Genomic DNA, 13041 nt, shown 5'->3' on the forward strand with positions numbered 1-13041 from the left:
ACCCCTGCCGCCACCACCCTGGTCCCACCATCACCAACTCTCCTGTGGCCACCCCTGTTTCTTCACAGCTGACCTCCCTCATGCTCCGGCCTTCAAACTAGCCTCCCATGGCAGCCAGAATCATCCATGAAAATGTTTACAGAACTATGTCACTATGTGGCTTAAAAACATCTCCATGGTATCCCACTGGACTTACAGTAAAGTCCAAAAGGCTCACCCTACCCTGTGGTTTGCCCGCCTTCCTCTCCACCTCGTTTCCCACATCCTCCATGTTCACTCTGCTCCAGCCAGACGTGCTTCCTTTTGCTACTGGAATTGCCATGTTGCTTGCAGACTCAGGGCCAGCCCTCCTCTGTTCCTGTGGCCTGCCTGCTCTTCCCCACACCTTTGCCTTATGAAGGGTCCAACTGCTGAGTAAGTGCTACCTTCCAGCTTACGTCAGGTATCCTGTTCCAGAAAGCACTTTTCCCAACTTGGAATTACATATTTATTTGATGGCTTTAAAATTGTTGCCCCCAAAAGGCTGTAAGCCAAACCAGGGATGGGGAAAAAAGAAAGAACATCTTTGTTTTGTTTTGTTTTAAATCAGCTTTACAGAGGTAGACCTGATTGTTTTGACTTTTAACCCCTGCATTCTCTGAGCCTAACAATGGCCCAGCACATAACAGTGTTTACCAGATACCTACTCACTCAGTGAGGGACTATCAGGGTATTTCATCAACTTCAGTCTTCCCCGTGGGCTGTGAGCTCCTGAGGCAGGTTCAAGCTTGTCCATGGGTCCTCAGCCCCAGCCCAGAGCTTGTCACTAAGGGACACGCAGGAAATGTTCGAATGGAAGGAAATGGGGAACTGAAGGGCTCCTTCAATAGAAGGAGCCCGATGCATTACTGAGCATCAAAAATGGACTCTAAGGGCTGGGTGGGGGAGGTTGGGCTGTGGGCTGTAAGGAGATTCCAGCGTTCCTGAGTGGGGAAGGAATGGCTTTCTGCTGTCCACTGGAGGACAGGGAGCATTTTAGAGCTCTGAGGAGGCCCATGGCAGAGTTGAGCAAGAGCAAGCAGTGGAGACAGGTCTGGTTTGAATCCTGCTCCACCACTCACATGCTGTGTGACATGTGGCGATTGACTTCACCTCTCTGAGCTCCAGGTCATCAGTGAGAAGGGGATGATAACAGACCTTACCTCCTGAGGTTGTTGTGAAGATTACGATGCATTGGCTCAATTAGCACAGAGTAGACAGTGATGCCATTACGTTACTGCTGCTGCTGAAATATTCTAAGTCCCTGGATGCTGGCTGCTCCTAAGCAGGACATGGGGTGGCTATAGCCTGACCTTGACTTAGGCCCACTGGAGAAGCAGTTCTGAGGGCAGGCCCAAGGGTGAAGCAGGTGTGTAAACAGAAAATGAAGGTGCGAGCTCATCTGGGGAAGAGGTGGGCAAGCACTGTCCAGGGCAGGCCAGGCGCGTTTGATTTGAGGGTGAGGGAGGCCCGCTGGAGGCCTGCGCGGTCATGTAGAAGGACCAGCTGGACATCCCTTTGTTTGTGTGTCTGTCAGCCACTCCCAAACTGTTTTCCCATGTGTTTGGGACCCTGCCCCCACTTCCCCCATTTCTCCACCCGAGAGGCTGCTGGCCTGGGCCTATGTGCTGAGTTGCAAAGGGAAGTTGGTGTCAATGAACCTTAGGCCTGAGTTCATCTTCTGGCTCCGGGGTGTTGACTCACAGCACGGCGGGCAACCGAGTCTCCCCATCTTCTGCCGGGCTGGGGGCCCTGAGGGGCCTCTGCGCTCCCACATTCCACCACCTTACAGATTAGGCAGCACTTACTGGAAAAGACCCCTTGGGTCCCACACAGCATGAGGACACGGCCAGGTGCTCAGTGGAGATGTCGCCAGACACAGCAGGATCCAGAAAGAGGCTGGGGAACCAAGCCGCAGACAGGGTCCCGGGGGGCGGCGGCTGAGAGGAAGAGGCCATGGCTGGGGGCCCTGAGGGGTGAAGAATCCTGCTCTGCTGTCCCCGGTGGGCTGGCTGCTCCCCCCAGCACTCCCCGCTGGGCCCCCGGGGGACCTCGCTCTAATAATGTATTTGATCGACTCGCCGGCCGCGTACAAGCGATTATTGTCTTGTCGGGAGTCAAACGTATCGATCCGGTGAGAAATATGAGCGGAGCAATGGGGCCCGCGTGTCAGTTACCAGCCCCGCTGGCCCTGGGGAGCCCCCTGCGTCTCCTTTAATTACCGCTCAGCCCTGAGCCCAGCCTGGCCGCCCCACACCGCTTCCCGCCCAGGCTCCCTGCACCCCCAGGGCCCCCACTACTCCCCCGCTCCCATGCCCTACCTGTCTTGCTCTACACTGCCTGAGCTCTCTTCTCCAGCTGAGAGGCCATCATCTCCTCTGCCTTGGCCACCTCATTCCTGGCTGCTAGGCCTAACCCACCCAGAGTGCCCCAAGCTCTGCTCCCCTGTCCTCTTTCAGGCAGGGCAACATCTCACACCCATTCTCCTTCAAGATTCCCTGACTGGGGATAAGGGGCTCAGTCTTGGTTTGCCTGAGGCCATAGTAGTGGAACCCACACGGGAGGCAAGAGAGGTGAGGTGACTTCATCCCATGGGGGAGTAAGGAAGCCTTACTCGGCTCCCCTGCTCAGCTGCAGGCTGGGAGGGCAGCTCGGAAGAGTGGTGCTTCTTCTCCTCGCTCCCTGGTGGGGAGGAACTGACACCCGGTCATGTCCAAAAGCATTCGCCACACATGGGCGATGGTGACTATGTCCAAGGTGGAGCATGGGGGTGACTTGGTGGGGTTTGGTGCCCCACTCCATAGTGTACTTATGACCCTCATTTCCAAATCCCCCAAAACACAAATCCTAAATCAAAACGGAGTATACTGGGCAAATGAAGCTTTTTGACAGGGCTCCAGTACCCCACAGCCACCAGCCAGCTGTCTGGAAGGCCCCATGTATAGAAATCCTTCATGAGAGATAGAGACAGAGGTGGTGTTTAGAGATAGAAATAGGGATAGAGATAGAGATGGAGATGGAGAGAGAGGGAGAGACACAGGAGGCAGGAGGTCTGGGTTGGAGCCAGGTTGATGCTGGGTGGCATTTACAATATGGGATGTTGTGGGGTGTAGACAGCTGGGCACTGCCTCCTCTGTGTGCAGATGTAAGGACTGCTGGTCATTCTCATGGAGTGGGCCTGCCAGCCAGCTGGCCTGCCTGGGTGTGTCTGGGTGCACTGGGCCCACGCAGATGAAGGGCACTCATGAAGGTCCGTCTGTGTCATATCCTGCGTTAGTGTGCATGGGTGTGAGTGTGGGCACACATGGCAGGAGGCCTGCCTGGGCACACGTGTGTAGGTGTGTCCTTGTGCCCATGTGTCCACGTGAGGCAGCTGGGGGTTGTCTGAAAAGCGAGTGGTCAGGGTGGGTTGCTGTTAGGGCCTGTGCACGGGGGAGTGTGTTTCTGTGTGTCTGCATGTGCACACGTGTGTGTGAAGTACTTCAGTGTATGTGTGTGCGGGGGGAGGGTGAGTCTGGGCGTCAGTGTGCACGCGTGTGGTTTGGGGGTCCCCCAGCGTGGGGCGCGGTGAGAACTGCAGGGCCTGGAGAGGGCAGGTGAGCTGTTTGGAGAAGCCATGCAGCTCCGCGGCCTTGGACCTGGCACTGGGAGCAGGAAGAGGGCAGCGGCCCGGCCGGGCCTTTGTCTGCGGCGCGGTGCGCCGGGAGTCCTGCGCCTTTGTGTGACCCTCGCAGGTGTGCGCGCGGGGGGCGGAAGAGGGGTAGGAGGGGAGGGGAGCGGAGCGGAGCAGAGGAAGGAGCTCCCTTCCCCGCAGCCGGCCCCGCCCTCCCGCCCATTGGCTGGGCGCTGCCGCCCTCTGGCGGGCACGGGGGGAAGCGCTGGACTGGGAGCGCAGCGGCACGAAGGGCCCGCAGGCGGCCAGCGGACCCCGTGCTGCCCTCCATCCGAGCCACCTCAGGCGCCTGTATTTGCCCATGGCAGACTTCTTCCTGCTCCAGGGCCAGGCCCCAACCTTCCGCTTGCACTGCCACTGCCCACAGGCGCCGCTTACGCTCAGTGGTGGCCCCGGACGCCTCACCTGCGGACAGGTGCACGGCAGGGCACCCCTCGCCCCCTGCAGAGCCGCGTAGAAACCCACCGCGGACGCTGCCTCCTGCTGTGCTCTCTGGCTCTGGGCTCGCGTGAAGGCCACCTCCCCTCCCTGGTCCTCAGTCTTTTCTTTTGTAAAATGGAGCAAATAATGATTACCTTAAGAGATGACGTTCGTCAAGGTCGAGGTGCGGGGCCTGGTACTGGGAAAGCCTCCCGCTCCCCCTAAACACTTATAGCTAATGTTTTAGTGTCGTTGTTATGGATCCACATTCTCTCCCGGCCCACAGGTCCTGTTCCAGATTTGCCCTGGAGGCAGCAGGGGGCTGGGGCAATGTTGCGGGCACCTCCGGGAGGCACCTCCGTAGGAGTCAGCTCTTCCAGCCTGCTTGCGCTCCACCTCACTACTCCCACTTCCCCAACCCGCACGATTTGGGGTCGCTGCCCGCTGGGGTGGGCCTTCCAGCCAGGGTATTTTCCCTTCCGAAGGGGGCGGACCTGTGGTTTCCTCTCAGGGTGACTTCCGGCAGAGAGGGCTTGGCCCCCAGAGAGGGCGGGGAGATGACACAGTTGTTCCCCCAGCCCTGCGGGGCGGGCAGCACGGTTCACTCCAGCATGGGGGCTCCAGGTAAGGGGCCGGCGCCGCGGCCCAGGTATAGGGGCCACCTTTCGGGGTTGGTCCTGCTGGGCGCATCGCTGGCCTGGCCTGCCCTTCCTCCTCAGCTGTCTCCTCTGTCCTTTCACTCTGTACCTCAGCAGCTTCCCCTTCCCATCCTGGGTCCCCACTCCCAGCTCGTTTTTCTCCTCTCCTTTCACATCAGACACCCGGGGGCTCCCAACCTCTTCTCCTCCTCTCTGCTGCCCTGTTCTGAAGGCTCCAGCGGAGGGATGCAACCTGGGGTGGGTAGCAGGCTCTTATATGGAGGACAGGTGGGAGAGCGACCTGAGCAGGGGCTGCAAATGGGTTGGCAGGCTGAGCAGAGTTGCTGGACTTCGGGTGGGCGCGCGTCCGTGTGCCCTGCGGGAGAGGCTGTGGCGAGTCTGAGTGCGAGTCTGAGAGTGACTGTCCTGTGGCCGTGTGTGAGGGGGAGTGGGGGGACTGCTGTGTGTGGTGTTGGGGGGTAGCCTGGGCAGTGACTGATCTCACAGTTCACTTCCTCACTTCATTCACCTCCGATGTCACACCTCAGGGAGGCCTTCTCCAACCTTTCCATCTGAACTGGCACTAACCCCACCATTCTGGTGGTCCTCTTGCCCTGTTCGCCTTTGCTTCATGGCACTTGCCACCAGCTGAAAATGCACTGGATGTCAGTGGACTGAGTGAGCACTGTGGGCCAGGCATCGCACAAGGCAGTCTGGGTTTGTTGTCGCATTTGGTGTGATGAGTCTCTCTCTGCATAGTGATAGCTGTCTCTCGGTGGTGCTGAAGGGAGAGTTAAATGAGGTAATGCGTGTTGATGTGTGACACTGCCTGGAACATGGCTAGCGTCAATACTCCGTGATTGTTTTATTTGTGGCCACATGGGCATGGCTGTGGGTATGTGTCACATTTGTGGTTTTTTGTGGGGACGAGTCCTGCTCTGGTGTGTGCCATCCTGTGTGATCGGTGTATGTGATCCTTTACCAAGGTGTACTTGTTCAGCAGTTCTGTGTTGGGTGTTGGAAATCCAGCTGAAAGACAGCTTTACTTCAGTGTTCTTGGAGTCCAGTAAAGGGGATCTGTCACCAGAGTGGAGGAGGCACAGGCACAGGGTCATGGCTGGGGTGCCAAGGACTGGGGACTGTGGGAGTTCAGAAGACTTGTCCAGTTCAGCCTGTGGGCTGTCAGGGAGGGCTGCCTGGAGGAGGGGATGTCCGGGTTAATATGTGAAGTGGGTGTGAGCAAGGCAAAAAGGTGAGGAGGGGCTTGAGACGGAAAGAAGACGCCTTTCGAGGTGGCATGTGATTGTTTATTGAAGGGATCATGTGTGTGACCATGTATGTGTGTGTGCACATTGTGGACGCGGGGGCCTAGAGCATCTACATGCACATGCTGTTTGCTCCACTGCTGGCTCACCCCTGCCTGGGGCTGAGTGGGATCTCCTACGTGCCAGGCACTGGGTTAGACCCTTTACTTGGCATTTCTCACCAAATTGTCTGGCTTGGGAGGCCTGGCCAGGCCCTGCCTGCCTGGACAGGAATGAATACATTGTGTCACCTTGGGTAGATCACCCATTCTGCCTGGTCCCGGGCTGCAGGTCTGTGAACTGGGTTCAGGGCTCTGCCCTGGCCGTCTCCCAGGATGCGGGAACTCAGGGCGTGTGAGTGTGTGTGTCCAGGTGAGTGACCTGGGAGTACCTGTGGATGCACATCTGTCAGTGAGTATATCCATCTGTGAGTGACTCTGCGTGTGTGTGTGCACATCTGTCTGTGTGTCTGAGTGACCCGGGTGTGTGAGTGTGTGAGTGTCTGTATGTCTGAGAGTGATTCTGGGGTGTGAGTGTGTGCACATGTGTGTGTGCATCCGAGTTACCTGAATGTGTAGGCACACATCTGTATCTATCTGTATTTCCATCTGTGAGTGACTCTGGATGTGTGAGTATGTGCATCTCTCGGTGCGACTGGGTGTGTGAGTGTGTGCAGGTGCACACACTCACATCTGGGTGTGTTTTGCACATCTGCCTGTGTCACTGTGTGTCTGGTCCTGTGTCTTCATCTGCACACATCCCGTCTGGACCTGTGCACACCTCCCCTGTGTGTGTGAGTGCAGGTCTCTGTCTGTGTCGGGACCCTGCCTGGCTGTGGCTCTGGTGTGTGTGCTGTGGCAGCTCTTGCCTGTTGTCAGCACAGCTGTGGGGCCACATCTCTTGTTGTGTCTGCCCTGTATCTCCATCCCTCCCTCCTGACAACTCAGAAGTGTTCACTCCCTTGAGGCCGCCTGGGGACAGCTGTGGGGCTGTGGGGGTGTGAGGTGCGGTTCCTCAGGAGGCCGGGACTAGGCCAGCTGGGCCCACAGAGGTTCCCGGCAGCGCAGACCCAGCCCAGAGGGGCTCCCAGGCCTAGCTCTGATTGAAGCAGGCTGTGAAGCAGGGGACCCAGGGGACAGGCCAAGCGGGGCCAGGAGGGGTGAGGGGCAGCCCTCGGGCCCTCTATATTTAGCCCCATTTTCGGTAAGTGCTAACGAGAAGCTGACCCGAGTCTGCTAAAACAGGCTGGGGGAAATGCAGAGGAGAAGTGAAAGTCCGGGAGGGAGGGGCGAGGGAGGGGTGAGGAGGGGAGGGTGGCCAGAGTCCCTGGCTTGGGGCAATTGGCAAGCGGGGTGTGAGGCCAGGGGTGTGGATAGCCCTGGGTGGGTCTGACTCTAGGATGGTGGGAACCAAGGGGCCCACAGGGTTCTGCACCACTTTTCCCTGCCTGTCCTGCTAAACAGTTCCACGCTGCCTGGGATGGGAGAAGGGCAGGTTGGCCAGAAATAGCCAATGAACCTTTCTGTCTGAATGAGGCTTTGAGGGGGGCTTCGGAAATTTCCAGGGGGCAGGACCACATTGGAGTCCTGGGGTGGGGGTTGGGGGACGGGCGAGCTTTTAAACATCTGACGCCAGGTCAGACCCTGTCCCAGGGAAATCGTGAAGTCACGTCTGGGCGGGAATAGCGTTCGCGTGTCTGTGGTCGAGGGAAAGCGCTGGGGTGGGGGGGCGCTGTGCCTGGGCCCAGGTGCACGTGGCCTGTGGGTGGGCGGCTCAGGGGTCTCCTGTTTCCACGAAGTCATCATTCGGCTTTGGGTTCATGGGGGAAACGGAGTCCCCTATTCTTCCCTGATGCTGACGGTCAGAGAGAGCACTGACGGAGGAGATGGGTCAGAGGGGCTGGGTGAGGGGCTGCTCTGGCCACTTTGCCGTCGGCTGGGCCTGCGGCACAGGGGTGTGTGGCTGTACAAGTGTGCAGGGATTCGGGAGAATGGTGGAAACAGAGTGGCGGAAGTGTTCCCTCAAACCACTTCGCCCCTCAGCTACTATCCTTGCAGAGGGCTGTCACCTTGAAGGTGTAGGTTGAAGCTGCCAGCGGGGGTAGGGGGAGTGGGCTGAGGGTCAAGGAGTCAAGTGAGAGCAGGGAAGGGGGCTTGTTAGGGACAGGACAGGGTCTTGGTCCCTCGGAGGTTCTTTCGTGCATTTGTCCATTCCAAAGACACAGTCCCAGCCTGTGCAGCAGTGACTCCAGCCTGGGCCCACAGTCTGGGGCTGGGGTCACTGCCTGAGTGGTCAGGGTTTGTTAGGGGGGCAGGCAGGGGGTCCCAGAGGAGACACTGACCACCTGGGGAGTTGGGGAGGACCTCACAGAGGAGGTGACATGTGACCCAGGGACTTAACAAGGAGCAGGAGTTTGCTGCTGGAGAAGGACAAGTTGGCCCCAGGTGGGAGAAAAGCAGAAGCAAAGGCCTGGAGAAGGGACATCAGGGCTCTGGGCCACCCTTTTTCGTTGGACCCACGCCTCCTGTGCTGGGCAGTGTCAGGCACCCCAAGGTGTCAGACCTGCCCTTAAGGGGGTCCTAGTCTGATGGGGGAGACATACTGGGGCCCAGATGGCCTCCAGCACAATGACAAGGGGAGATGCAGGGCACGGTGCAGGGAGCCCGGGAGAGACACCTGGAGGCACGGGGGCAGGGCTGACTTCACGGAGGATGGAGTCTGTGCTGGGCCCTGAAGGATGAGCAGGAGGTCGCCCAGTGGAGGGCAGCGTTCCAGGCACAGGAGCCAGCTCCTGACAAGGTCTCAGGAAACATTTGTTAAACGGCAGAGAGACAGCAGGACAGCAGCAGGGACAAGAATGAGGCAGAGTTGCAGGGAGGGAAAGTCATTGGTAACCTGTTCTTCTGAGCAATGTGATGCCAGGGACCCAGTGATGAGTCAGACCCAACTTTGCATCCTGGTCTGGTGGGAAAGGGCCAGGACACAGACAACCAGTGAGCTCGGCGCTGGGACAGCGGGAGGGCACAACCATGGGGGGCCGGATGTATCAGTCTGCTAGGGCTGATGTAATAAGTAGCACAGTGTGATGGCTTAACCAACAGCAATTAATTTTCTCAAAATTCTGGAAGCTAGAAGTCCAAGGTCAAGGTGTCAACAAAGCTGGTTTCTTCTGAGGCCTCTCTCCTTGGCTTGGGATGGTCGTCTTTTCCCTGGGTCTTTACTTGTGCGTGTCTGTGTTCCAATCATCTTCTCTTCCCAGTCATGTTGGACCAAGGCCCACCCTATTGGCCTTGTTTTAGCTTAATCACCTCTTTAAAGGCCCTGACTCCAAATACAGTGGCATTTTGAGGTGCCGGGGGTTAAGGCTTCCACATGAATCCTGGGGACACAACACAGCCTGTCACGGAGGCCAGGGACGAGCACGAACTCTCCAGGGCGAGGGTGAGGTCTGAGATTGCCCTGGTCTGTGGCAGGAGAGGCATTCCCTGGCCAGGTGGGGAGTAGAGAACCTGCAAAGCCTGGGCTCCCCGTGAAGCAGAACCTGAAAGCCGAAGGAGCTGCCTGGTGTGGTTGAAGACCATGATGCAAGAGTGGTTAGCAGTGCAGTGGAGGGTGGCAGGGGCCACACCCCGAAGGCAGGCCAAGGACCCTGGGCTTCTCTTGGGGTTGTGGGGAGCCAGGAAAGGGTTTAGGCCCGGGGAGTGCTGGGCGTGGGAAGGATCTTCCTGGGGCACCGTGGACACTGGCTGGAGTGGGGTGGGTGGGTAAGCATGGGGCTAGGGCAGGGGTTTCGGGGATGCTAGGAGGGTGGGGCCTGAGGGCTGCCCTAGGGTTGCCTGTTGCCTGGAGCAGGGCCAAGATTGGGCAGGACTCCTGCCTTTGACGCCCCAGTGTCTGGAGCAGGGCCTTGTTGCAGCTCCCTTTCTGCCCTCCTGTGTCCCTCAAGCTCGCTGGCCACCTGGGGCTCAGAAACAGGGCCTGAGCTCCTGTACCGTCCTGGGCTCCTGCTCCCTACCTCACCCTTACCCGCCTATACCTTCATGGGACCACGTGCTGGGTATGCTTTTGTTTCTGTGAAAACAATGTATGCATAGTAAAGTGCCCAGTTTTAAGTATGCAGCCTGAGGAATGTTTACGTGTGTACAAACTCAGGTAACCACCAAGCACATCAAGATGCAGAACATTCCCAGGCCTGCAGCTTCTCTCGTGCCCTGGCCCTGTCGGCAGCCCCCAGAGGCACCAGCTCACCCGGCCTTGATCATCTGATGTCACCTTGCCTCTTTCTGAGCTTTGAGTAATGGGAGTCCTCCTGTCTGTCTGCTTTTGCGTCTGGCTTCTTTCCCTCGGCATCCAGGCTGTGCAAGTTGTTGGTCTGTGATGCAGGAGTTTGCTCTTTCCCTCGCTGTGCAGTACTCTGCTGTGTGGGCACACCGCACGTGGTTGATCCATTGCCCACTGATGGGCCTTGGAGTTATTCCCGGAGCCTTTGCTTCGAGGTATTTCAGAGCCTTTACCGAAGGGCTGCTGGGAATACGTGCCCCGCGGGCACTGGTGGGCAGGACGCCCAGGAGCAGACGCGGGGCATCACGGGCGGGGGCACCTCTCAGCTTTCCTGACCTGAGATTGTGTCGATCTACACGCCACCAGCGCCATGTGACCTGGCCTTTCCATCAGGCATCTTAAGTCCTCCGAGCAGTGTTTCGTGTCAAGCAATCCTCAGTTCCAAAATTCCCCGACTTCTTTTTTTCCAGGTGCTGAGGACACCCAGCCCTCTCTTTAGCTGGCCTTCTTGAAATGCTGGGTGCAGAACATACTGGGGTGGGACAGCCCCTTTGACAGGGTGGGATCGCGGCACGGGTGGGAACTCGCAGTGACTTGTGGGAGACACATTTGGGTCTCAGTCAGGGTCACGAGTGAGGTCGATGTGAGGCCACGTCGGGAGCCCAGGAGAAGATCTTGGACTACCTGGGTGGGATTTGGGATCCAGGGTGAGTAGGGGGTACAGAACGGGTCAGGCAGAAGCCCAGGTTTCTGTGGGGGTCTTGGACCAGGAGGGACTGGGCTCGAGTCGATGTTGGGGTGACTGTTGGTAATGAGGTGGGTGGAAGTCGTGACTGGGGCTCATTAGCCCCGAGCAGTCCTGCTTAAACACAGGGACCCTGGACTCCTGGAGATGAGGGGGCGGGGGGCAGGGAGCCCATCAGGGCGACGCTGCTGTCTGGTGGTGTCCTCAGGGGAGTGACTCCTCCTCAGAACCTCAGTTTCCTTCCCTGTGAAATGGGCGTAACATGAGCACCAACTGCTAATGTGATTTTGGAGTCATACTCAGCGCTGTTCTTGGCTCTGAGAAGCAGTCGTCTTCTGGTTGTCAGCATCAGAGCGCTAAGAAGACAGAGCACTCTCCACTGCTTTGTGTCCCCTGGTGCCAGCTCGCTGCCCGCCACCTGCCCCGGGCCACCTCCTTCTATTTCCGGGGCTGCAGAACCATAGAAAGGGACTGCATTTCAGGGGTCAGGCATCTTGCTGGGACTTGGGGGTGCAGTTAGATTCAGGGCTGAAGTCCCAGGTAAGGCAGAGCCGGAAGGGGTTGCGGCTGCTAGGCACGGAACACGGGCAGGGCGGCCGGTGGGAGTGGTGGGAGTGGTGGGAGTGAGATATGGACGGGAAAGTAGTGGGCTGGGGGAGGGCCGGCGGGTGGTGGCTGAATCACACCGCCAGATCTGAAGACTCGCTCCTGCGGGGACGCGGCAGTCCCATCGCACCCCCGGCCCGGCCCCGCTCTGAGTGGAAAACATGCCTCAGCTGAAACCCGGCAAGGCAGGACGGGCGCCTGGGCGGCGCGCCTCAGCGGGAGGCCCGTGGCGACTCTCTGCTTTGGAACCTCACCAGCCTCCTCCCAGGCAGCCGGGGCCTTCTCACGACCATCACCCACCGTCTGCCTCCTGCCCTGCCCCGGGGCCTCCCGGGGCCAAACCTCCCTGGGCACCTTCTGGAGGGTGAAAAGGGTCAGGCAGGAGGCCCAAGGCCTGAAAGCCCCTCTCTCGTCTTCCCAGAGAAGGGCAGAGGCCCAGAACCAAGGGCATGTTTCCCAGAAAGAGACACTTATAAGGAGGCAGGGGGTGAGGGGCAGCTGGGGTGCTGCTGGAGTCAGGGCCCAGAGCACTCCTGGCTTCCCCTCACTGCACTTCCATCCCTCCTGTGTCCCCAGAAATAAGAATGTCTAAGCCTCTGGAGGCCGAGAAGCAAGGTCTGGACTCCCCATCAGAGCACACAGGTGTGTGGGAAGGCAGGGGGTGGCAGGGGGCAGGTGTGGGGGGAGCTGCGGGGGCAGCTGGTGACAACTCGCCTTTTCCCTCCCATTGCAGACACGGAAAGAAATGGACCAGACACTAACCACCAGGTCAGGAGGGAGTGGATGTGCAGGAGGGGTGGGGGCGGGGAGGAGGGAGCGGAGCAGGGCTCTGTGGGGGCAGCGGTGAGGTGTCAGCAGCTGCTTGGTCTCGCTTAGTCTCATCCCTACCCCAACTTCTCTTCACAGAACCCCCAGAGTAAGACCTCCCCATTCTCCGTGTCCCCAACTGGCCCCAGCACCAAGGTAAGCACCCATCAGACCAGCCAGGGCAGGGGAGGGGGTGGGGTGTCCTGCCATGGTTGGCAGTTGCTTTTGGGAGAGGGTCCCACAGGCTTGCCACCGACCCCGAGCCTGAGGGGGCACCTAGCCCTGGCACCTTAGTGACAAGGCTCCTCCCACCCTTCTCACCCTCGGGCTCCCGCCCCAGGCCTGTGACTCACCCAAGCTCCTTCCCCTTCCCTGGGGGGTGGGGGTGGCCAGGGAAATCCCCCCCAGAGCCCCAGGGCGATGAACAACAGGAAGCTGAGGGCCCGCCCCCATCCCAACTTCCCTGACCGAAGAGGGGCCTGCCCCACCCCACCCCACCCCACCCTCTGCCCCCCAACACACACTCACGGGGGACAGGGGAGTGGGGGG

General features: G+C 59.0%; 3 protein-coding genes across 9 annotated transcripts in view; 1 reads left to right on the forward strand and 2 right to left on the reverse strand.

Moving 5' to 3' along the window:
- The window catches only part of LOC118497666 (carcinoembryonic antigen-related cell adhesion molecule 21-like), an 834765-nt gene that overhangs the window by 475651 nt on the left and 346073 nt on the right, over window positions 1-13041 (reverse strand). The window lies entirely within an intron of this gene.
- The window catches only part of LOC118497667 (carcinoembryonic antigen-related cell adhesion molecule 1-like), a 746496-nt gene that overhangs the window by 470456 nt on the left and 262999 nt on the right, over window positions 1-13041 (reverse strand). The gene's annotated exons all lie outside the window — the stretch shown is intronic.
- Window positions 1-13041, forward strand: part of POU2F2 (POU class 2 homeobox 2) — a 77864-nt gene that overhangs the window by 36160 nt on the left and 28663 nt on the right. For 6 of the 7 annotated variants that reach the window (XM_036012830.1, XM_036012832.1, XM_036012833.1 and 3 more), the window contains exons 1-4: window positions 4606-4735; window positions 12262-12327; window positions 12419-12453; window positions 12592-12648. In XM_036012830.1, the coding sequence (XP_035868723.1) occupies window positions 4669-4735; window positions 12262-12327; window positions 12419-12453; window positions 12592-12648 (225 nt within the window). In that variant the 5' untranslated portion in view covers window positions 4606-4668. Of the gene's footprint in view, window positions 1-4605; window positions 4736-12261; window positions 12328-12418; window positions 12454-12591; window positions 12649-13041 lie in introns of those variants that run through there. The other variant, XM_036012831.1, reaches the window with a different exon arrangement.

This window comes from Phyllostomus discolor, chromosome 12, assembly GCF_004126475.2.
Source record: "Phyllostomus discolor isolate MPI-MPIP mPhyDis1 chromosome 12, mPhyDis1.pri.v3, whole genome shotgun sequence".
Classification (NCBI taxonomy): domain Eukaryota; kingdom Metazoa; phylum Chordata; class Mammalia; order Chiroptera; family Phyllostomidae; genus Phyllostomus; species Phyllostomus discolor.